General features: G+C 36.8%; 2 protein-coding genes across 2 annotated transcripts in view; one reads left to right on the top strand and one right to left on the bottom strand.

The window, feature by feature from the left end:
- The window catches only part of LOC124615578 (bifunctional arginine demethylase and lysyl-hydroxylase JMJD6), a 136,869-nt gene extending 113,145 nt beyond the window's left edge, over positions 1–23,724 (bottom strand). The window contains exons 1-2 of the mRNA XM_047143563.1: positions 23,459–23,724; positions 7,063–7,268 (exon numbers count right to left, since the gene is read on the bottom strand). Of these exons, the coding sequence (XP_046999519.1) occupies positions 7,063–7,268; positions 23,459–23,519 (267 nt within the window). The 5' untranslated portion in view covers positions 23,520–23,724. The remainder of the gene's footprint in view (positions 1–7,062; positions 7,269–23,458) is intronic.
- A 206-nt stretch (positions 23,725–23,930) lies between these two features.
- Positions 23,931–24,893, top strand: LOC124615458 (cytochrome c oxidase subunit 5A, mitochondrial). The gene is made up of 2 exons (XM_047143360.1): positions 23,931–24,073; positions 24,267–24,893. The coding sequence occupies exon 2, from the start codon at positions 24,276–24,278 to the stop codon at positions 24,729–24,731; it is 456 nt and encodes a 151-aa protein (XP_046999316.1). The 5' UTR covers positions 23,931–24,073; positions 24,267–24,275; the 3' UTR covers positions 24,732–24,893.
- The last annotated feature ends 1,567 nt before the right edge of the window (positions 24,894–26,460 follow it).

The raw sequence follows: 26,460 nt of genomic DNA, 5'->3' as shown, positions 1-26,460 counted from the left end.
TTTTTTTTTTTTTTTGTTTTTTAAGTAACACTAATGTAAGGGGCTGTCAAATGAAAATGAGACAGGTGGAAAAGTAAGCAAATTGTTTATTCTTTCAAATGTACTTGCCATAACTGTTAATAAATATATCCCACTGTGAGACAAGATGGTCAATGTCTCCATGTAATTGTACCCATGCAGGTACCTCTTCATCCGAAGCAAATCAATAGCCACGAACGTCTTTCTTCAGGGCTCCAAAAAGTATGGAAATCACGTGAGAAGAGGTCAAAACTGTATGGAGGATGTATAAGGGTTTCCCAGTGAAACTTCTGCATAGTCAGAACAATCTTGGCAACATGTGGACCTGCCTCCAAGTCTCACAGTGGGGACAGCTGTATTATCAGCTACGACAATTACTTTTGAAATACTAAACAGTTTACTGAATTTTTTCCATCTGACTCTTTTTCATTTGACTGCTCCTAATATAAAGTTCATTCAAATAATATTTTTTAATAATGCATAATTCTTATCAAACCTACCTAAAAAGTTACAAAAGTCCTCTAAATCTATGTAGGGGAGGAGGGGGGGGGGATAAAAATGGAAGAATGGTATTTTTGTGAGTGTGCTTGTTTTTTGTGTGTGCATGCTTGAAAAAAGGAGGGAGGGGCAGTGGTGCAGCCTTGGCAGTTCTGCCAATTGCGTATGACCACCTTGGTACGATTCTGCTCAATAACGCCTCTATGTGGTGCGTAGCAATCAATATTTTTGATAATATTGTTATTATAATGGTTATGATGTTTAAATAACACAGAAATGTGTCACTTATAGGTACTTGTTATTCCGTGTTAGTTCAAATGTTTGTTTTGCATTTTAATATTTCTTTGAGGTACTACTTGGGTGACGTGTAGTGGCTGGAGTTCACCAGTAGACTTGCCTACATTAGAGCAGGGGCTGTTTGGAGCTACCAACACTGCAAGGACTGCCTAGGAGGGCCCCAGAATCTTGCTTTACAAGAGATGCCAGTGAAGACCTAAAATGATAATGTGTATTATAATGATATCAAAACTCTTACATTAGGTTGGTGCAGAGGTTCATTGTGTTTTTCCATAAGCTTAATAAACACAACGGATACACATAACAGAAACTTTAGTCATGAATGATATATTCTCCTCCACTATTTACAACATTCTGTGAATGCTGAGGTAACTTCTTGATTCTGTGACTGTAGAAATCATGTGGTTTTTAGACGAACAAGTCATCGAACTTTCTCAAAGATGTTCAATGGTTGTTCATGGTTCAATAGAACGCGGAAAAGGTGAAAAGGGGGCAAATTCAGTACGGTGTGTGCGGTATGAGTTCCCAACCCATCTTCTGTATAGTATTTTTTGTCAGTCTAGCAGAATGCAGGCAGGTGTTATTGTATTGCAGCATCACTTCTCTCAGTCTTCCTGGTCGTTGCTCTTGGATTGTGTCTGCACGATATCCCAGTTGTTACCACTAGAAGTCAGCAGTGATGGTTAAACCTCAGGGAAGCAATTCATAGTATACTACATCATCATTGTTCCACCAGATGCATAACATTATCTTTTGTGAATGCATGCAGGTCTTTGTACAGGGAGTTGCTTTCTTTGGCCTCAACCATTCCTTTCTTTTCTTTATGTTAGCATAAAGACACCATTTCTCATCACCAGTTACAATACAGGATAGAAGCTGTCGGTAGTGTTCATGAGCCAACTGATAATGAGCACACAGAGATGCACATATGGCCATCCGCTGATTTATGTGATATTGGCTTAGAGCATGTGGTACCCATACACCCAGTTTTTGAACCTTCCTCATTGCATGCAAATATCACACAATATGGAATGATCACAGTTCGTCAAATCTGCCAGTTCACTGTAGTTTAGTCAGCATAAACTGGTCCCTGACAGTTGCAGTGGGCCGGGAACGCCAGCTTCGCGGGCCTACCTCAACCAATAATGTAATGTAATTTTCTGAACATCTCTGTGGCAACACCTCAGTGTTGCCAGATCTTTATAGATGTCTACTGTTTCCACCTACAGCTGTTAGCACTTTGTAACTGAAAGCTGGCAACAGTGCTGCAAGCTGTCAGGGAACACTGACCTAAATCGTTGTGGATTATTACATTTCAATGATCTTCATCAAACCCTGGAGGTCTTCTTGAAAGTGGAGGGTAACTAATGTCATAACAATCCTCCTTACAATGAGAAAACCATTTTCTTGCTGTGCTATGTCCAGTGTCATTATCTACATACACAGCTCAAATGTTTCCGACTGCCTCTGCTGCCGTCACCCTTCTATTGAACTCAAACAGAAGAATATCTCAGAAATGTTCAGATTTTCCCACTTGGCACTCCATTTTCTAGCATCAACAGCTCCACTCACTATCTCCAAATGACAAATATCTCAAACAGCAACAGTCAACTACAAAATGACAATTGATAAATAAACCCCTAGCAACACGGGTACCAACACACAAAACAAAAACACTACAAATTTGTGCACCAATCCAATAACATCAGAGTTAATGTGAATTTTGTATCTGCTCACGAGTCTCTATAACTGAATATGTAATAAAAGTTAATCGTCATTTAAAGCTGTAGAACGTTATTCTGATGAGAATATTAGTATAAAAACATTGATATTTCAGTAATATTTTATGAGGAAACCCATATAAAGAATTTTTGTATTTTTGCCACCCAAACCCTTTCAGTTCATATAAATTAAAGGACTTCATTCACCATCTTCACTCTTTACTACTACATGACATACTTCGTTGAAAGCTGCAGTGTTCATCTGTAATACTTTTCAGACTTTATGCAAATTTCTAGATGCTTTACTTGATGGCACTGGTTGCCAGTTATGTGCTACTGTCCTACAGCACAATGTAAAGATTGCACTAAAATTATGCCATTTCTCTTCAAATGTGAGCCAGGCTTTAATGCTTAAATTTGCCACGATCCAACCCAACCCAACTCGGTACTAACCACCTTAGTACATAGAGACATGTACATCTACGACACAGAGCTTGCCGAATGAGTTACAGCATCTGCAGGTGACTTTCACAATAATGGTTAGAACGAGATGCAAATAAGATGCACACTAAAGGTACATAAGAGGAGGGAGGAAAAACTAGAAGAAAAAGAAGAAGAAGCCAAATGAGTTGTGCCGACAGCCAAGATTGTGAGAATAATGGAGAAACCTCAAATAAAGATAATTTTCCATGCAAGCTCGACCAAAAACCAGCTAGGACTGCAGACATCAAGTGTTTACAGTATCGAGAGTGAATGTGCGACGCATCTCACAGCACCATATGGAACGCATCAGAAATGTTCGATCACGGCAGATATAAATCAAGACCTGACGGAATTTCCCTCAACTAAAGAGACCTATGATACCACCTGATTATTGACCACGACTGAGTTTATTTTCATATAAAGTGCTTAATTCACAATTTGTGTGTGTGTGTGTGTGTGTGTGTGTGTGTGTGTGCGCCTAGTTACACACGCTACATTATAATATAATGAAAATTATTTTTCCAGTAAATGACAGTAAAAGCATATAAAACAGAATATTATCACACTGATTCTTATCTTGCAAAGTCATTTTAAATTTATTGAAGACAAATGTCACTATTTATATTTTTATTAAGTTACAACTGATATCTGATTATGGTATCAACATAATAAAACCAATAACTTTAGAAATATCTACACTATTTTTAAAATACTGTCATTACCTCACATTCTCATAAATCACTAAATGAATTTACACATGTAAAATACATTCATTAACCTTAGCAATAGCAATGTATTTTCCAGAACACATACTACAGGGGTGGGTACTTTGTGCCCACCACAAAAAAATTAAAAACAAACAAATTTCTTTAATTGTTGTTAACTTTTATTAAAAACGTAATTTTTTAAATAGGTACTGATAAAAAGTAGGGTGCAGAACCTGAAAATATCTTTTAGCACAATCTTAACAATATCACACGTTTTCCTTAATGTGTACACAAGAGGAGTACTTTATGACCACAACCGAATTTTTTTTAAAAATACAGGTTTCATTAATTTTCACTGAGGTTTATTCACAACATACTTCTTAAAGATAAAAAGATGTGTAAGAAGGGTCCTGAACTTGAAAATATGAATATGATACTTGTTGCAAAAAGTCACGTCCACTAATAAGACTAGAGTCTTTCCTTTTTTTTTTTTGGGGGGGGGGGGGGGGGGGGGGGCAAATGCTTCACTCGTGTTGCGACTGTAATGACAAACAGTTCGTGAAGCTCTATGACATGTGATTATGAAGATAATGTACGATTTCACAACACATTTGTCCTGTGCTAATTTGTGGTGCCATGTGCAAATCAATGATGATTGTGCCTCTTTAGTAATTAATATAGATTTGAAGTAAGTCATCAAAATCTGAAAACAAGTTACCACACTTCAGCCATGTCATTTCCACAACCTCTAGACATTGATGCCATTTGCAAGTTAAGTAAATGATTAATAATATATGCGAAGATTCCTTTCCTGAACTTTGTCTATGCGCACTGCATACGAAATAGTTTATACTTGGGAGCAATGTTATTTAAAATTAATATTTGCAACATTGATAGTTAGGGGAGGATCTTTGCACAGAGCATAGCACCAACGAGGAACACACCTTCGATTCTGAACAAACAAAAAAGGTTTGCAGTCCTAATGGGTTGTGAGACTCAATTGTCAAAGAGGAGGTAGAAACACGTTTGCACAACAACCTCATAAACCAGGATAGCATGTTACGATTCAGCACAGCATGGGATTCCGTAGTTATGCAAATGCGACAGGAATGTTCCATCCTGAAGGTGGTGGTGTCCACAAACAGATTCCATGACACTATGTCCACGCTGGGGCCATACCACATTCCCCCCACCACCACCGGAGCAGCACCTGCTTCTGTAGGCACATGATTGGCCTGCCCACAGAATAGGTAGCAGTCCAGTGGCTATGTAGATATGCAGAATACAGGATCCTGACACTTCACTTTAAGATGATGGGTATGAAACTCACTGACATGTTGTGATAAGACGATGACACCACTTGGCTCATCACCCAAGAAGATTTAATCATAAGTGTTGTGGACTGGCAAGACAGCCAATCCACAATGACGGGTGCGAGGTAGCCGAAAGGCACGCGTATAAGCTCACGCAGGCTGGCGTGAGGTCTGGAACAGTTAAAGGAATTGAGTCTAGTAAAAAAAGTACGGAGCTTCTGGAATACTTAACTTTAATCCATAATTAGTGAACATCGGTCTGACGGTACATGCATCACAAGATAAATAGCAAATGATAATGGCGCCTTGCTAGGTCGTAGCAAATGACGTAGCTGAAGGCTATGCTAACTATCGTCTCGGCAAATGAGAGCGCAATTTGTCAGTGAACCATCGCTAGCAAAGTCGGCTGTACAACTGGGGCGAGTCCTAGGAAGTCTCTCTAGACCTGCCGTGTGGCGGTGCTCGGTCTGCAATCACTGACAGTGGCGACACGCGGGTCCGACCTATACTACCAGACCGCGGCCGATTTAAAGGCTACCACCTAGCAAGTGTGGTGTCTGGCGGTGACACCACAATAAGAATACACCAAGGAAGCCTGCATCATGTGTACTGGGATGTGGCACCCAACCACGAGTGTAGCCAGGCAGTTATCCAAGACCAAAAGCACTGTGGAAAGATTATTTGTACACTTGGTAGCTAGCAGTAATAAAGTCATCATCTGAATATTGTAGGAGAAAGTGAATTATAAACAAATGTTGACAGCAATGTAAATACTGCAGTCATAATCTTCAAGAGCAAATTATGAGACACTCTCGTCAGATACGATTATTAGCTTTCACTGGATTTTTACTTTCTTCTTTATCAGAATAATTTCTTATGTCACAATGAAGACAGAAGCTGTTGAGTGTTCTACTATGGTATAATAGTTTACATTTTAAGCATTAAACATTACACAACAAATAACTTTATGCTCTTTCAGAACACCGAATATCAAATGGCTCTTAGATTTTCTTTGAGTTTACTTGTTATCACTAGTAGTTGTAAATTTATCCATTCACAATATGCAAGATGTCAAATTTTGGATCCATCACTTGAATACAAAAATGAGTGCTAGACTGTGTCAGTATCAGTTTCCTGTATATCATAGGCTGCACTTCTGCCTGATTTCAAACAGCAGTAGATACAATGTAAGAGTGGCCACCTCAACTGTTCAGATTACGGATTGAACTGATTCTTAAAAAAAAAAAAAAAAAAAAAAGTGCGCTTGCCGCAAGCTTCCTTGTGGCATTTTTTGGGAAATGCTCACATTGCAAGTTGGTCAACTTAATTAACATTTTAAATTGTTTTCCTAAACCATGTTCGGTAACAGTCAGACTGATCCCTTCAATACAACCAACCATGATGGTTTTTTCCTGTGCAACCTAGGAAGTTTACTGCCTCTCAGGACATAAACGTAGTACTTTAACATTATGTCCTAAAGTGTCTGCCTTCTACATCTTTTTCTCATTCAGTTTCTCTTTCAACAGTATCTTCAACAAAAAGTAATATCCATTCTGTATGACTCACTTTTGACATTTCACCTTGCTACAGTAGGCAAACGTACATTGTAATTCTATTAAGTGACGTTATTACACACCTGCTACGGTATGTGATAAGATTACTGTCATATTATTTAGGTTTGAGAAAAGTAAACAGTCGTCATGATTTATATTACAGCCTCACATAATGGATGGTGCCAGTATTTCTACAATTCTGTAATGAGCAACTTCCCCTGCTGATATCGTAAGGCATTCATCAGCTAATAACATACATCTGTTAACAGCCTAAACATTAAATGTAGAAAACATGGAAGACCCAGAAAAAGAATTCTTTGAAACAATGATATGCTTGATAATCTCTAACTAGTTGGTACCCGCTTTTCCCAAGTTTCTAACTTAGATGCCACCTAGCGTCCTTTCATGCATGGAAGATTGGTGAAAGAGAAACAGAAGACATCACAATCATGGTTACGTGCATCCTACTTACCTCAAGATTCCATTTATGTTTTGCTTTCCACTTGTCTTGTATACCAAGAATGACTACTGGTTTGTATATACTCTCATACTTTTCTATAAAAGCCTTAGGTGAAAAATCCTTCACATGTATTCTCTCTACATTGTCATTCACCAATTTGTAAGGGTCAAACCTCTGGGCATACCCAAGTTGAGTCCAATCTCCTTTATCATTCAGTTCTGAAAACACAGTTATCATATCACAACTACGCAATGCAACTTGTACATACACAAACAAATGCAACTCTCATTCTGTTGAGATGCATGGAAGAACTTCCGAGTAGCATTAATTTAGAACTGTTTTAGTTTTCCAGATTTTATACAACTCTATTGAAGACTAAGAAAATATGGATTTTTCTCTTCTGCTAAAACAATATTTATCACACAGCGGTTCCAAATTTTGTACACACATACTTGCAACACCCTATATATGTTTTCAATCAAAAGGAGTAAGTGAAATAACTGAGTGATGTACGTAGTGTTCCACAAGTCTGAACATTCTATCTTAGTGGTCTCACAAGGGTTTTATGTCCTCTGGTCCATTGATGATGCTGTTGCTAAAAGAGGAAACATAAGGAAAGTGTTAAATGCAATCGGGACTGCTAAATTTTCAAGTATATTGCACTAACTGTCGAGCATCCTTTCCAACTGTCATGGAGGACTTCAGTTACGGTCCACGTACAGAGGTCAGAAACAGAATGATATTTGTCGAGGCAACATGAGTCTGAAATTATGGCTGTGATGCTACACAAAGCCATTGAATCAAAGGGGAAATGTGCAAAATCACTTAAGAACGATGCAAACAATGTCTATGTGATGTCCTTACACTAACCACTGAGCGATCAGCTAATACAGCAGTGAAGTAAGTTAGCTTGCAGTATGTTAGAATGTGTATGTTGTACCTCTACATGGAATGTGAAAGATTTTTTTTGTTGTTCATGTGGTGCAGTCAAATGACTGCTTTGATGTGGCTTTTCACACTATCCTGAGTGAGCCTCATCACTCTGCAAAAGTAATTCACCCTACAGCCGCTTTAAGCTGATTAGTGCAGTCAAGCATTGTTGTTAACCCTCCCCCCCTTTTTTCCTTCTATTATAAAACTAGTCATTCCATGAAGCTTCAGGAATTCAGGAAATGTCCTTCTTTTAGTCAAGTTGTGCCATAAGATTTCTTTTCTCTTCCATTCAATTCAGTGCATCTACATCAATTATCTAATCCATCCACTTGATCGTAAGCACTATTCAGAAACATCACACTTCAAAAGCTGCTTCTTTTCACTTCACATCTCTACTGTTTATCTTCAACACTTCAATTTATATTAGATGTTTTTCAGAAAAGTTTTTCCTGCTATCGCCAGTTTTCATTTTCTATCCTCTCTACTTCAGCTATCATCAATTATTTTGCTGTTGAAACAGCAAAACTCACCTACCACCTTTAGTGTCTCATATCCTAGTCCAGTTCCAGCATCATTGTCAGATTTAAGTCTACTACCATGAATTACTCTTTTTTAATTTTCATTGACGTTTACTTTATAGCCTCATTTTCAACCACTGCCTATTCTGTTCAACTGATCTAACCAATTTGCAATCTGTGTCATCAGCAAATGTTAAAAGGTTTTATTTATTTTTTCTTTCACCACTTCCTCAACATATAGACGGAGTAACATAGAGGATAGGCTAAAACACACACACACTCACACTCCCCCCCCCCCCAACATCATGTCCTATGTCAAAACTGCACTCTGCTTTCTGTATATGTTGTAGTTAAAACTTTCACTCCCTTTATTTTATCCCTGCTACCTTCCGAATTTGAAAGATTGTATTCCAACCAACAATGTCAAAAGCTTTCTCTAGGTTTACAATTGCTATTAATATAGGTTGTCCTTTCTTCAGCCTACCTTCTAAAGGGAAATTGTAAGGCCAGTATTGATCTACTTATTCCTACATTTCACTGGAACTCAAATTGGTCTTCCTCATAGTTAGCTTCTTCCATTCATCTATAAATAATCCATGTTAGTATTTCTCTCTCTCTCTCATGAGTCATGACTTATTAAACTGATGATTTGGTAATATTCATAACTTTCAGCAGATGTCCCATTCACAGCAGCAAACACTACATTGGTCTTGAATGCCTGAATGCATTTTGCCAATCTCATACACAATCCACACCGAATGGAATAGATCTGTCACGGATTTTTATCATTCTGAGGGAATGTTGTTTCATCTTCATCTGTCTCCTTTATGTAAAATTGTCTTCAAGCCTGTGTTTCTCGTACAGTCCTTCTTTGGTTAGTAATGATTTGTCATCTTAGTTCTTAGTACTCATACAGATGATTATCTTTTCTCCATGGACCTATCTAATTTTCCTATAGATGTCATCTACGTTCCCCACAGTTACACATGCTCCTAAGGCTTTGCATTTCTCCTCTAGCTGTTTCTGCTTTGCGATTTTCATTTTTTGTCATTCTCATGTTCAGACATCTGTTCCACTTTGGTTGCTTCATTTGTTGCCTATTTATATTCCCTCTTTTCATTCATTAAATTCAATATTTTTTGTATTACCCATGAGTTTTTACTGGGACTCATCTGTTTGCCTAAAACAACCCTCACTATTTCATCTATCAAACCTACACATTTGTCTTCTATTGTATTCATTTTCCCTGTTTGAGTCAATTGTTACCTAACACTCTCTGTGAAATTCTTGACAACCTCTGGTTATTTTAACTTATCCAGATCTCATTTAATTCCCCCCCCCCCCTTTCCAGTTTCTTCCATTCATAATCAATAACCAGTAAATTATGGTCAGAATCCACATCTGCCCAGGAAATGGTTTGCTGTTAAAATCTGGTTCTAAATTTTCTGTCTCATCATTCTGTAATTTATCTTATATTTTCCTGAGCCTCCAGGTTTCTTCCAGATATGAAATCTTTCACGATTCCTAAACCAAGTATTAGCAATGATGACTGTGCTCTGTGTACAATTCTACCTAATGACTTCCCCTTTCATTACTTTCCCCAGTCTATGTTCTATTATTTTCCATGTTCTTTCTCTTTCTACTACTTAATTACAATCCTGTATTATAGTTTTTTAATTTTTTATTTTGTGTTGATAATCCTGTACTCGTTTGAGCACAAACATGTGTTGCTTGCTACTGAACTCTACTAATTCTCGCTGTATCTAACCTAAACTACATTCCATAGTTTCAAGTAGAATTGCAAATATTTAAATAGTGCTTACATGTTTGGATTTTGGTTGGGGCATAAGAAAATAGTTTCCTAAATTCTGTGTTTGGGCAATCTCCTTTACGAGATACAAGATTTAACATTAAAAATAAACACCACTAACTACTTGAATATGTGGAGTCCAGAATTGAGTCAAGAGCCATTGCAGCCTCTTCCTCATCCAGAATTCATTCTGGGCATCTTAGTGTGACCAACAGTAAAGACTAGAACTGTTTTACATAGCAAGTGACTGGAAACAAACCTGGAGTCTCTGCCAGTGTCCTCAGTGTGTGGGGAGTGAAGAAGAAAACCATGTTTTCTATTGTACGTTACATGAAACACTTTGTGTGTAAATGAAGAAACATCATTCATTAGAGAATTACTGAATGAGGCAGTGCAGCTGTTAGGACACTGACTTCATATTCAGGAGGATGGAGCTGGTCTATCCAGCCATCTGGATTTGGGTTTTCCTGGATCGCTAAAGCAAATGCTGCAATGATTCCTTAATCAAGGCCATGGCCGACCACCTCCTATCCGTGCAGGCATCTGTTCTATCCTCTTACAGCATTTCATGTATGCTATGTGTTATATTTTGTCCTACTGATTGGCACTGTATTACCTTGACAAATATATCGCTGTGATTTGATCCTTGGATGAATGAATAAATAAACGAACATAACAAAAATAAAAGGTTTTGAGACATGATGTATCGCAAAATCCATAAGATACAGAAGACAGACGGAATGACAAATGAGAAAGTCCTTAAGGTTGTTGCAAATAAATGTTTGATACATTTGCAATTAGAATCATTGCAAATCTTGGGGAGAGACACATTAGTGAGCTGACAGTCTGCATATTTTCATTCAATGTCGCGGAATAATGTTCCCTGGTAACTCATCTTTGAGAAAGGAAGTCTTCATTGCTCAAAAATGTGCTCACCCACATTCATTTCGTAGACACTGTATAAGGACTTGGGCATTAAGGAACATAACATACATAATTACAATACCAAAAGGAAAAATGACATTCATTACTCCACATTAAGGTCATCTTTAGCACAAAAAGGGATGTGTAATGGCACAACTAAAATTTTTGTAACTTATCCAGGGATATAAAATATCTGACGGACAGCAAAGTTAAATTTGAAAATAAACTGAAATAGTTTCTCCATGCCAACTCCTCCTATTCCGCAGAAGAATATCTATTACTGAAATGTGTAAAAAGTGGTGGACAGGAATTACTAACTCACATCTCTATATTTAAAAAGTCTTATAAATGTTCAGCATGTAGGTGTATTTACAAATCAGTTTGCAATGTGAATGCAAAAGGATTCTATCAGATCATTACGATTTATTGTGCAAATGATCCATGGAACATGAAATTAACTACCTATCCTGAAGATGATCAAGGGCCAGTTACAGCAGCTGTGAACCAGCTTGCCTCAGGAGAGGATACAATGGCTTTATGACATACTCCCAACCAAATTAGTGCATGCATCTAGTCCAGAGGGAGTACTATGTCTTACTGAGAAGTGGGCTCATACTCAATTTTTGTAATCACTGAAATAATAGCAGGAACCTTCTCAACCCACATAGTTTCATGTTTCCTCCTGTCTCTCAGGGTGCTACACGTTTTCCAGTGTATCTGCAACTGCACTTTTCAATTTGCTAGTCGCTGGTATGAACATCTGGCCTGTATTGAACTATGGCTGTTAGGTTATTTAATGCTTGCACGTACATATCTCTCTCTATTTTGCACAATATACTCTTTTGCAAGAAACTAAGCCGCTTTTGGAAAGAGAAATGACACATTATAGCAGAAGTGGAATTTAACATGGATACAGAACTCTCTCATTCTGAAATTTCTCATGGAATGTCTGGGGTAGCTTTCAAATATGTTACTTTTGCTATAGCTGACATACAGAAGTTTTCTGTAATACTTTCCTTACGTAATATTCTTACATAAGCAACCATTGTCTGCAGAAAATTGCACGATATACTAAACAAACAATAAAAAGGTGTCTGGAAATTAACAATGGAATGGGGTGCATCTCACACATTCATGGGGTAATTTCCAGACAGTTGCCATTTGGATTATTTAAAGAATTATTGAAAGTATCTATTCTATAGTATCCCACTTGAGCAACAATAATATCCTCATTAAAACAGAAGTGTGGATTTCAAAAGAGTTGCTTCATTGACAATGCAATTTACATGTTCACTCACAAATTTTTACAAGTGTTAAATAACAAAATAGCACTGGCTGGTATATTCTGTGACCTATCTAAGGCATTTGACTATGTGAGTCACAGCATTCTCCTAGAAAACTGAGGTTTTATGGAATTGATGGCACAGCCAACCAACTGATGTAACACCTAACCAAAAGAATGCAGAAGGTTGTACCAATATACTCTGGGTTTGTAATTGGGACTGGGGAGGAAGCATAATGGAGCTTCACAAGGCTTAGTCTTAGGTTCACAATTGTCCCACACATATGTAAATAATTTTCTGGCTAATATACAACAAAAATAATCAGTTCTTTTGCAGATGACACTAGTTTTGTAGGTAGTCAAACCACATATACAGAAACTGAAGAATTAATTTTAAAAAGACGCGACATACCCAGTTTTGCACATCTAGGGGTACTACATCAATGAGAAGTGTAACACATAGTGAGGAAATAATAAATAGGATGGAAACTTCAAAATTCTTAATTGTCCAACTTGATCAGAATTTAAACTGGAAAACACACATTTTGGAACTCCTAAAAGGAATTGGTTCAGCTACATTTGCACTTACAATCATTGCAAATCTCAGGGAGAGACAAAAGAGTAAGATGACATATTTTGCATACTTTCAGTCAATAATTTCATATGGAATACTGTTCTGAGTAAACTCATCCTTAAGAAAGGGGATCTTTGTTGCTCAAAAATGTGCTGTAAAAATAATATATGGTGCTGACTCACGATCATCTTGTAGACAACTGTTTAAGGAGTTGAACATTCTCACTACTGCATCACAGTATGTTTATTCCCTCATGAAGTTTGTTGTAAAAAAAAAAAATGGTCTACTGTTCAAAAGGACAATGATGTACATAACTGCAATACCACGAGAAAAAGTGGCATTCATTACTTCACAATAAAGTTGTTTTTAGCACAAAAAGGGGATGCACAATGCTGCAACCAAAATTTTTGATCACTTACTCATTGGTAAAAAAATGTCTGGCAGACAGCAAAGTAACATTTGAAATCAAACTGAAAAATTTTCTACTTTACAATTCCTCATATTCCATAGAAGAATTTCTATTATTGTAATATGTGAAAGACAGTGGGTAGGAATTCCTAACTCACGCCTGTGTAATTCTTTTAAAAAAGCCACCATTTATAAATATTAAGCATGTAGCCATATTTACATATTAATTTGTGATGTAAATGTAATATGACTCATTCAACATAATTATGAATTATAAGTGCACATGGTCCACGAAATATGAAATTAATCAATCATCAATCAACTGGGGTAACTGAAAGACAAAATGTAGGTCTATGTCAGTGAAACACTATACCAGTGTATTTATAAGCCAATTATGAAGCAATGAGCAATAAAAGATATGAACCTTTCAAGCAGAATTTGTATATCACAATCACAGTTTATATATAAAAACAAAGATGAGGTGACTTACCGAACAAAAGCGCTGGCAGGTCGATAGACACACAAACAAACACAAACATACACACAAAATTCAAGCTTTCGCAACAAACTGTTGCCTCATCAGGAAAGAGGGAAGGAGAAGGGAAGACGAAAGGAAGTGGGTTTTAAAGGAGAGGGTAAGGAGTCATTCCAATCCCGGGAGCGTGTGTGCGAGTGTATACCTGTCCTTTTTTCCCCCTAAGGTAAGTCTTTCCGCTCCCGGGATTGGAATGACTCCTTACCCTCTCCTTTAAAACCCACTTCCTTTCATCTTCCCCTCTCCTTCCCTCTTTCCTGATGAGGCAACAGTTTGTTGCGAAAGCTTGAATTTTGTGTGTATGTTTGTGTTTGTTTGTGTGTCTATCGACCTGCCAGCGCTTTTGTTCGGTAAGTCACCTCATCTTTGTTTTTATATATAATTTTTCCCACGTGGAATGTTTCCTTCCATTATATTGACAATCACAGTTTAATGTTTCTTAACTTTAAAGTGTCATTTATTCTACTTCTTGATGATACATAGAGTTGTTTTTCATCACCAATGGCTTTTAACATGTCTGGCCTAAACTACTGACCGGCTACAACTTCCACTTGTTCTTTTAGTGTTCATCAATATCTTCCCTTTCCCAACCATTTAAAATTCTATCGGATCTTTCGTATGTTTTAGGTGCACCTAGGCAGAAACGTGTCTCATTCAGATTGTGAATCTTTTATACCAATTTCGTCTTTCGCCAAATCTTAAAAGTTGTAAATTGTCAATGAATTATTTGTGACATCTCACCTAGGCTGTGGTTTCTTCACTGCAAAATCCTGACACTTCTTAAAGTTCAAAATCCTGGCACTTCTTAAAGTTTGGGAATCAGTCTTCTCCCGCTCTCTTGTTGATAAAATAAGTAACATGTTTCACTCAGTCACATTGTTAGTGCAAATCCCCATTTGGCAACAAACTTCAATGAGTTTTCCAGTTCCACTCTTTCACTTTCTTAAACAACTAGCTCCCTTCCAGCTGTGCCACTGTGTTGTCCTTTAAGATGAGAAAATAAGTCTCTGTATTGCCCACATTTCCTAGTAACATTTCTGATGCTTACACTGGGATTTTCATTCACTTGTACAATTACTCTTAGCAGCTGGGGATAAAGAGGAATATTCGATACTTATCGCCGACTTTGATAAGCGAAGTAGAAAATATGATAAACGTCAGAAACAAATATGGCAACTATAAGGTGAGATAAGTGGTGAGTTTTTGAAAAGGGCTAAACTACAGATCAATAAGTCTCCACAATCAGACTATTTGTTTTTTCACTTGGCTACCCAACTCACAACCAAACTATCACCTTCCAATTTAACTTAGCCCTTGGGCTAAGCTACAAATCAGTCTGTAACCACAGCAAGGTTTATTTGCTTCCACATTCACTGGCTTTGTCATCTAACAACCAAACTGTGAAAATATGCATTGAAAGCTGATGTCAGAGCAGCCATTAACATTACATTACTGGTCCAAGCCAAAGATTATAATAGAATATTCCTCTTGATCTGCAGATTGTCCACTGGGTGTATGATTTATCACTTGGAAACTTAAAAGCAATCAAATTTACCTTGTAAGCTCCAAAGTGTATGAAATCTAGTCACTTTCCCTCAAAATTCCCCTCTCTGTCATATTATCATCTAAAGATTTCATTTCTTGCTTGAAGACCATTTAATGTAGGTTGATAACTCTTTATAAAATTTAGCTACTGTTGATACACTAGTGCAATGGAAAATTATATTAAAATTTGATGAAACTAAATGTTTAAAGGAATTTTTCTGACATTTTCTAAAGCCATGCTGCTGTAAATGTGCTATGAAAATAATTTGATTCAAAATACATATAAATGCTTGAAAAAGATCGCTCTAATAGAAAAGAAAACTTATTTGACAAAAATTCAGATTCTCTTGGGCAGTGGTGAGCCAATATGTTTATTAAGCTTGCTTCAAATTTATGTCTGAAAACTACCCCAGGCACCCCTACTTGGTGGCTGTCTTGTGAGCAGATGTCTACATCAACACCTACACTTTACAAACCACTATGAGGTGCGGGCGAGGGTATATCTCATTGCACCAGTTATTAGGGTTTCTTCCCATTCCATTCGTGTACAGAGCACAGTACTTATTCTGATCTTAAATCACAATCCCTATGTGAGGAATATGTAGAGGACTGCAGTAAGGCAGTTCTTGAAACCTTCTTAACGAACTCTCTCGGGATAATTTATTTCTATCTTCAGCAGTCTTACCGTTCAGTTCCTTCAGTATCTCTGTGACACTGTCCCGTGGATTAAACAAACCTGTGACCATTCGTGCTGCCCTTCTCAGTATATGTTCAATATCTCCTGTTGCTCCTATTTGGTAGGGGTTCCACACACTTGAGCAATATTCCAGGATGGGTCACATGAGTGATTTGTAAGCAGTCTCCCTTGTAGACTGGTTGCGCTTCCCCAGTGTTCCACAAATAAACTGGAGTCTACCATCTACTTTACCCAGGACTGAGCCTCTGTAATCATTCCATTTCATATTTCTACAATCTGTTACACCCAGGTACTTGTATGAGATGCCCAATTCCAAATGTGACTCATTGATATTACAGTCACAGGGTATTACTTTCTTGTTTGTTTGTGAGTGCACAATTTTACATTTCTGAACATTTAAAGTAAGTTGCCAATCTCTGCACCGCTTTGAAATTTTATCAAGATCTGACTCAATATTTATGCAGCTTCTTTCAAGTAGTACTGGGTCATTCCATATCAAATCACCCAATAAAAAATAAATTTTACACCCACCTCCTTAGATTTTCATGAAATTTGGCTCAAATGGTTCTAATACCATCCTGACAACACCTGCAATTTTTTTTTTTTTTTTGCTGTATCTCTTACAGTTTTTTTTTTTTTTTTTTTTTTTTATAAATTTTTAAAGTTTTTATGTTTTGCATTTTCTGAACCGTCGGAAATGGTCAGTTTAATATGTATTCAAAACTTTAAATTTGCTTATCTTAAAAACTCTTTTAGATAACATCATGAATTTTTGCAGCAAGTTTGTTTATTATACATATTTGAAGATAAAAATGATGCTATTAAAATATATTAATATTTTCTATGAAAAAAATTATATATATGTATTTTTTTCTTTTTTTTTTAACGGATGTTTTGTTTTATAAGAATTGCAATATCTCGAGTCTCAGACCTGATAGAATGCTCAAATTTGCTTTAATTTACTCTTAAACATATAGGCTACTTGATAAAACAAAAATAATGATGGCTTTTTAACATGTTTATTAATTATAGTAGATTACATTAGAATTATGTACAAAGATAGTTTACTTACGACACTTATGTATAACCCAACTGATTGCTTGAAACATTGAATTTTTTGAGTAATTTTGTCTTTTTAATAAACATTAATGCTGATTCAAACTGTTTTTCCACTTCATCCAAGAGCTTTCAGTTCTTTTGAAGCAGTCTTTTTTGAAGTAATACATTCTCGCAGTGCCGCTTGATTGAGGTGCGTCTACTACACAGACTATGTGCTCCAAAGGCACTATGCAGGAATCTTCTCTTTCAGGCCAATAAAATGATGCAGCGGGTCCTGAAGGATGTAGAAATAGAATTTCTGCATCTTCTTCATCATTGAATATTGTTTTTACCAGTCCAAAGTACCAGTTACCATCATAATTTTCAGCCACATAGCAATTTATGGATGGTTCAACACGAACCCAATCAGAAGAAGAATGGAAAGAAAAGACTAAGGAGGGTTTTACACTATCTGTAGTCCTTCTAATTTCAAGGTTGTTTGTTGGAAGTGGTTTGAAGTTATGAAAACTTCTAGTTCCAGGAATGGTTCGGGTTGCTGAAAAACGTTTTTCTAGTTTTAACCGTAGCAAATCAGCTTCTTTTTTTGTCAATAAAGTGAAAATGAATGTTTTCAATATTTTTTTCACAAAACGTATACACATCGATTGCTGTCATTATTTGTTCTTTGTCTGAAAGCTGTAGACTGGCTTTCCTTAAAATTCTTTTAATAGTTCCTCCTAGGCCATCACAAATTGACTTCCCATGACTTGTTGCAAAAAAAGAGTGTTGGGCCTTCAAATTAAAGTCTCTCAAGTGTTCAGTCAATTTTTAAAACTGTTTCTATTTTTGTACTGCCCAGCACAACCATCTGTAAAGTAGTGAACTGAGTCAATGTCAGTATGATGTAATGACAGCCACTTTGTAATTTATTGTTTTCCTCATTTCTTAGAAGAACTCCAACTGGGTGTAGAGTACAACCACCTCTATTCCAGTCGTAACTTTGGATCTCATTTTGTATAACAAAGGAATAATTTTCACTGAAATCCATCACAATAATTGCTGTTTTGGGTGGTGGGTCTTCTTTCAATCTTTTAAAGGCTGCTGATTGGGATTTTGCTATAAACGAGTGTGGGGTGAGCTTTTCCAATGACCTAACCAATAAAGAAATGTAGTCTTCAACGCTGATAGACTGTTTGATCATTTCTGCCCTGTCTGTGTTAACCCACTGACTGATTACAATTTCTTCTTCTAAATCATAATCTTCACTTAGTTTTTCAGTTAAGCACTCTGTTAGTGCAATATTTGCAGGACAGCTGTTGCAATGATGTAGCATGCAGTTTTGGTTTTCTGTGTTGCACACAAGCATCTTAATTAGGTCTTTATAAGATTCTTCAATTTTCACAGCATCCAGTAATAGTTTAACATTCTGGTGGATACTGCATACACATACAGTGTGTGTGCCTGCAGCACCAGCAAGGATACACCATTTAGGTCTCAAGAAACAAAATTTTGAAAATCCTACTTCTACCTCGGGATTCTCCCATTTGAAAGAATAATAGAGTTCTCTCAAGTTACACAAAATGAGTCTGTTTTGCATGTACACATTTTTCTGAACACTTACTTTGTCTTTTGTTCCAGGTAGCACTCTGGAACTTTCATCCTTTTCATAAAAATCTGCTACAAGTCTTACTGTATTTTCAGAAAGAGTTTTACCTTTTTTGGACCAGGAGTTTCCAAAATACCCTTTTCAGATTTTAGCTTTCAAGCTTGTCGCACCATGTACTCACTCACATTAAATTCTTTCATCACTTTATTTCGAGTCCAAGAATCTGGAACCAAGGTCAGAATCTGGATTTTTCTAGACCTCCCAACAGATGAAATCTTCTCTTTCATAAGAGAAATCATTACATCAAAATCCTTTACTTTCTCAACCACACTTTTATCTTCTTCGTCATCATCAGAACTTGGTGCATCATATTTTAATGCTTTTGAAACCGCCTTTTTTGCAGTCTTTTCAATACTGCTAACCTTCCTTTTAAAATAAGACCCTTTACTTTGTTCTGACAAGCCATGAAGCTTTATCGGTGTTAAACCTAAATAATCAAGAGCAATGTTTGTTTGTACGAGGGATTCATTTCTGGATTCCAATGATTCTAATTCAACCATGACTTCATCATCTGTTTCACTTTCATTGACTTCAACTCTTAATTTTTCCTCACAAAAGTTACGGCACGTTGAGCAAAGCTTTTGTCCAGGTTTTATGCTAATATTTTTTGTCAGTAATTGTTTAGAAAGATCCAAGCCTACACTTCAACGATTTTTTGATGGGCTTTTTGTGTTTTTTTAGTGGGTCTACACATGTTGTTTGATACTTTTCAAAAACATTTAAAAAGTAGTAGCTGTGGTGTGAACATATATTCTTAAATTCACACAGATTAATTCCAGATTGTAAGTGGATCAAATCTTTTTCTTCCTCACTCAATTCTGATACTGGTTGTAACTTTTTTGAAGGTGTGTAGGTTGTTTGGAAACAGTCAGATTTTTTTGAATAACCCTACACTACAGGTTTGAATATCTGACATACTGATTTCACTTTTGGTCTGATTACTGTTCTGGTTACTTTTATAGGATAGTGGAAAAGAATCTCTGTAAACTAAGCAACAGTACTTACTGAGAGTTCGAATAAACTTAATAAAATACTATCCAAGCACTATTTAACACTGTAATAATTTTTTTACTTCAAAACACAGGAGTAACAATACAAAATCCAAGTGCACATTGTTACTCCAAGAAGACAAAAACTTATTTTCGGTGTCTAAGTCACTTGGCATTTTTTATTTTTAAAATATAATTAATATTATTTTAAAAATTAGATAACTATTAAACAGGTTAAAAAGCCAACATAATTTTTCTTTTATCTAATAGCCTATACAATTAAGAGTATTTTAAAACAAATTTTAGCTTTCTATCAGGTCTGAGACTCTAGATATTGCAGTTTTTGTAAAACTAAACATCCGTTAGCTAAAAAAGAAATAAAAAACTTATAAATTTTTTTCCATTTCGAAGAATTTAATATATCTTTATGGTAATTTTTTTAACATTTAGATATAATACACAAACTTATTCCAAAATTTCATACTGATATCTTGAGTATTCTTTAATATACAAATTTTTTTAGTTGTGAGGACACGTTTAAGTTACAATTTCCGACTGCTGAAACAAAGCCAAATCTAAAAACTTTAAAAATTTATTTAAAAAAAACTATAAGAGATAGAGCAAAAAAATTTTACAAGTGCTTTCAGGATGATAAAAGAAGTAATTGTACCAAGTTTCATCAAAATATGACATGGTTGGTGTCAAGGCCTGGGTGACTTGACATGGAATGACCCTACTTCATTATAGATAACTCCATCATCTGCAAAAAGCCTGAATTTACTATTACTATTGTCTGCAAGTCCATTAATATAGAATATGAATAGCGAAAGTCCCAACACGCTTCCTTGTGGCACAACCGAAGTTACTTCCACATCTGACTATGATTCTCCATCCAAGATAACATGCTGCATCCTCCCTACCAAAAATCCTCAGTCCATCACAAATTTCACTTGATACCCCATATGATTGTACTTTTGACAATATGTGTAGGTGTGGTAGTGAGTCAAATGCTTTTTGGAAATCAACAAATACTGCATCTATCTGACTGCCTTGATCCAAAGCTTTCAGTATGTCATGTGAGAAAAGTGCAAGTTGAGTTTCACGTAATCAATTTTTTCTTAATTCATGTTGGTTGGCCCATTGAGGAAGTCATTCTGTTTAAGATACCACATTATGTTTGGGCTCAGAATACGTTCTATGATTCTACAACAAATTCATATCAAGGTTATTGGACATCAGTTTCGTGGATCACTACTACTATCCTTATTCAGATGGGTGTGACCTGTGATTTAATCCAAAAACTTGTCACAGTTTTTTTGTTTGATAGATCTGTGGCCGATTATAGTTGAGGGGGGGGGGGCTAACTCGGATGCAAATTCAGCATAGAATCTGACAGGGATTGCATTGGCCCCTGGAGCTCTGTTGTTTGATTTTAATGATTTTTGGTGTTTCTCAGCAGTACTGATAGTAATACTTATTTCATTCACCATTTCAGTGGTATGAGGATTACATTGGGGCAATTCTCCTGGTTTTTCCTTTGTAAAGGAACATTTGAAAACAGAGTTCTGCATTTCAGATTTTACTCTGTTGCCCTCAACTTCAGTTCCCGTCTCTTTCACTAGTGACTGGACACTAACTTTGTGCCACTAATAGCACTGACATTGTCCAACAACGGACCACTTGTGAGTGGTTTCCATGAGCCCATATGGAAAGCTTGATCTATTTACTTCAACATACAAATCTGCATTATCTGGCACTGTCCTCCCTCCTCCTACAATGACAACAAACATGTGCCAATTGTAAGGAAGTTATCACTTTTCATTCTTTTGCTCACTGTCATCACTTTTGATGGGTATACACCGCTGGAGGTTGAAGGGCATACATCACTGGAGGAAGAACCACACACACAATTGTTTCTTCATCTCTTACTCAATTCCTGACAGTGTTTCATGTCAAAATCTGTTGACTGCAGGGAAAAACAAACATCACAAAATGCCATCATCCACGGCACAAATTCACACTCGACCTAAACTTGCAGAAAAGAGAAATGTTCCCATCTCAGCCCCACAGCAGATAGAGCCTAAATAAAATACAGACTATTACAACTCTTCCACCATCTTACATATTTACAAGATGACAAAACTTCCCCCCCCCCCCCTCTCTCTCTCTCTCTCTCTCTCTCTCTCTCTCTCTCTCTCTCTCTCTCTCTCTCACACACACACACACACACACACACACACACACACACACACACACACACACACACACACACACATATGTGTGCCCATGGCCACAGCAAAACTGGTCATTGTTGTTTTGTGTGTGTGTGTGTGTGTGTGTGTGTGTGTGTGTGTGTGTGTGCACTTTTGCTAGAGCAAGAGCTTGAAAGCTGGTGTGAATAGTGTTTTCTGCTTAATGTTCTTATGTGTTGCACATCAGCCAGCCTCAGGTGGGTGGCCTTTCCTTTATTTTCCACGTTATTCCATCGAAGAATTCCTTTGCGAACTGTAATTAGTCAAATATGATCTTTCCCATTCCTACATGACAAGCATTTCAAATTCATCTGTTGGGTCTTACTGGGAATTAAATCTTTCAGTTTTCCATAGGCTCTCCTGCAATTAGTCTGTCTTGGCTGATTACTGTCTAGTATAATCCTAAATATTTATGTAATCTGGTCTCAATGTGTACAGGTACATAATCACCAATATCACATATTTTTCCAATACTTGCTGTCTCTAGAGAAAAAAAAAAAACTTATCTACTCCAACTATTAACGAGAAGAAGTGGCTAGAAACATAACAAACTTAAATTCCATGCAAAGACTAAGTGGGATTTCGCTGAGGCCAAAACCTTGGATCAGTTTTCACAATTTCATGTGTGTCACTTGTTTAATGCTAGATTTTAAAGGGCGATGGTTATTTGTGAGTAATACTCATTAAGAAATATTTGAAAACACAGTTTATTTTGTCTTTCACTCTGTTATCGAAAACTTGAGCCTCCTATATCTCAAGCTGACTGGGCACTAGTTTTGGTCATTGTTCCCTAAAATAAAACCAAAATGCGTTTATGCTGAGGAATGTATTGTGGTAACAAACTCCTGTATTAGCTTTCTCATATAATATCATCCTTCCGATGAAATGGTTTTGTGAACTGTATACGACTCTAATATTACGACGTAGCTACGCCTTCTTCAAAAACTTCTTAATACTGTCCACGTGCCATTAAGAATAGCTGTGACGTACAGTGGACGGGAACGAAAATAAAGCATTATTGTGCCTGTAATTACAAGACTCCTTAGGCTGTACATACATATATTGCGAGCATCTACACTCATTTACTTCGTGGATCTGGTAAAGGATAGAATGAAATAATCCTGTCAGTCACTTCTACTCCGCGTTCCTCCCATTCTAAGTGATTTTTGTAGTTCTTTCGGCGTTTTTGGCGAACAAAACTGCATGAATTAGTGTTGTATACAACTATTACACTCACCTGGTCTTGCTTTTCTCTTGATTTCTTTAATTCTTTTCTTTGCTCTGTGGTCTATTTCCATTTTATATAAAATATGCTGTGACAATAAATAATATTACAAAATAACAGAAGTTAAATCACATGTGAGCTATCATAACCAAAATACTGATAACCGCCATCGTGAACCACTACGTCAGCATAGTAAACTACTCGGGGCCGTCATTACAGAAATCCAATTTGTCACGTACACGGCTTCATTGCAGTTGCGAAATATTTCAACTTATATACACACAGTCGCACAATCGTCTTAACCAGGAAAATAATAAATAAAAAAATATGTGCAACAGAGGAGCAACTTTTTTGAGATATCCTCACACATAAATCATTTAATAAATTTTAAGTTCGGTAATAATGTCTGTATACAATAGGAATCTGAAGCTGCATGTTACATCAGTCAGAATATCTATTTTCATTAAACGTACGATATCGAGAATGATCTTTCTCCTATTAATAGCTTTCATCTGTGATTCGAACACCGCTGGTGCTATAGCGATATCTTAGCTTAATAGCTTCCTTGGTTAACTTCGTCGGTCTCGGTACTCGGTGGAGTCTGAAGTACTTATTGTATAATAATCGGTATGTTGAGTAATCATTTGGCTTGAAAGTGATGAAATTTGTCAAGCAGCTATTTTAAAGATGTGTTAATTTTGAATGTCAAGTTTTACAGTGACGTTAGACTGCTTTCATTGTTAATGCAGTATTAATTCCTTCGCAGATGTACTGCCCATGTTGCGTTACTGCATATAACATTCGCAGTTTTATTTTGCAGGTTACCAAAATGATGCGAACGGTTGCTCTTAGACTACATTCATCTTTACGGGGCCTGGCATTTAAAAACCGGGCGGCGTGCTCTGCCATTCCATCACGTTTAATGTCGTCGCACACCGAAACAGACGAAGAATTTGATGCTCGGTATGAGGCATTTTTTAACAGGGAGGATATTGATGGCTGGGAGGTGCGCAAGGCAATGAATGACCTTGTTGGTTTTGACCTGGTACCAGAGCCAAAAATTATAAATGCAGCATTGAGGGCATGCCGTAGAATAAATGATTATGCCCTCGCGGTAAGGTTCCTGGAGTCCGTAAAGGATAAGTGTGGGAGCAAAGTCGAAGAAATTTATCCATACGTAATACAAGAAATCCGACCGACGTTGGAAGAGCTCGGAATCAACACTCCTGAAGAACTTGGTTATGACAAACCAGAATTAGCATTGCAGAGTGTGTATGATATGTAGATAGCTATTGCTGATAAAGCAGTGCTTAGGTGAAGTGTTATAGCAGGTATTAACGTTTGAAACATTTCGCAGACATACATCTTCAGTTGCAAATGTATGCAGTTTGTGATTAATTTACATGTGCAATTGAATGTAATAATAAATTCATTTGTTTGGACTTGAGTTCAGAGTATCTTCCATTTTCCAGCACCTGTATGGTATAATTCAAACAGAGTTTTCAGTAAGTGCATAAAATGTCTGGATCTATATAGCTTTTGAAGTAATTTGTGATACTTCAAAACAATGCTTTAGTGTGTGATATCCGCATAAGATTTAGGCAATGGCATTAAAATTATTTGGAGCAGAAGACACTGAAGAAATTATGTGGTGTTTATATTTCAAAGTTGCAAATGCTCTCCTATTCAGCCGTGTGGAACGACAGTCTAAATTGCTGTATAGGTACCTGTTGTGGTATGACAATTTTATTGTCTCCCATATTTAACCAGAATACCACACATTCATCAAAAACTTTGTGGTGATTGGGTAAAGTGAGGTGATGTGACAGTTTGATCTGTTGAGAATCCAAATTTAGTCCGGGGAGGGGGGGGGGGGGGGGTGCATGTAAGGTACTGAACAGTTCATTATTGTATTTCTTAGGCCTACAGCAGTTAAATTATTACAAATGTGATATTATACTTTACAGAAATAAAAATTTGACCCACAGAAGGTGACACATTGGTGTCAAAACATGTCTGGGTAAATATAAAATTAAACTAATTGTTGTTTGCACAAGGCTGATTTCCAAAACGACCCAGTTTTTAAATAGCAAACACGGAAGAACGAAAAGAGGAGCTTGAAACTTTAGTAAAGTAAGTACATTATTGTTCATTGCCCGTAATTGTGAAAACGCATTTTTGTGTGCAGTGTTTGTTTGCGAAACAAATGTGGGCTAGATTAGGAGTTCATATTATGTAGTTGGGAGTTACAGCATTACCCTCATCTTGAGGCAAAACTGTGGGACATAATGCAAAAGAGTGAAAAGTTAAAAGATAATTGTATGTACTCCTTTGCTGCTTCCACGAGTAAGATGTAGTCAGTTTTGTAATGGAAGCAAAGTGTGTTGGGGGACACAAATTGTAAATGGAGACACAAACCTTGGTTACTGCAAGGATGTTCAGGAAATCGTGGGGTGCAGTAGCTTGAGAGATGAAGATACTTGGGTGGGGCGGGTAAGCATGGGCATTAGAATAGTCTGTTCTGGAGGCAACATTGATGCAAGGAGCACATTCAAAGTAATGAAGTAGGCTACAGGGATTCAGTATGCAGTCAGTAGCACAGTACTGTTTTCCGGGGAAGTTCTGTGGCAGTGGGGGATAAAAGACCATTTAGAAGTAGAGAACATGAAGTTCTGGCAACATGTAAATTTAGGAGATGACAACATTCTGGGTAGTAAATGCATTGTCATCAACAAGCAAACAAACTGAAAACTCTGCAACTAGAGTACACACAAACAATGAGAAGTTTGTCACCACCAATGGAAATCAGTCAAGCAAAGTGTGAAACATAATCCATTGATAGTTGTGTGCTCTGGTGGGAACATGCACCCACAGGTGAAACTTGTGAAATTCTGGTTTTTAGTACATTATATTGTTATGTTTGCTGGCAAGAGGGTGATTCTCAGTTTTCTCTGATTTTCGTGTTCAGTTTTATTATCTTGCGTCTTTGTAACTTACACTGGAACAAGTGTTAA

The sequence above is a fragment of the Schistocerca americana genome, chromosome 5 (assembly GCF_021461395.2).
Source record: "Schistocerca americana isolate TAMUIC-IGC-003095 chromosome 5, iqSchAmer2.1, whole genome shotgun sequence".
NCBI lineage: Eukaryota > Metazoa > Arthropoda > Insecta > Orthoptera > Acrididae > Schistocerca > Schistocerca americana.
The sequence above is the reverse complement of the archived record's forward strand: the minus strand, read 5'-3'. Positions and strand labels throughout refer to the sequence as shown.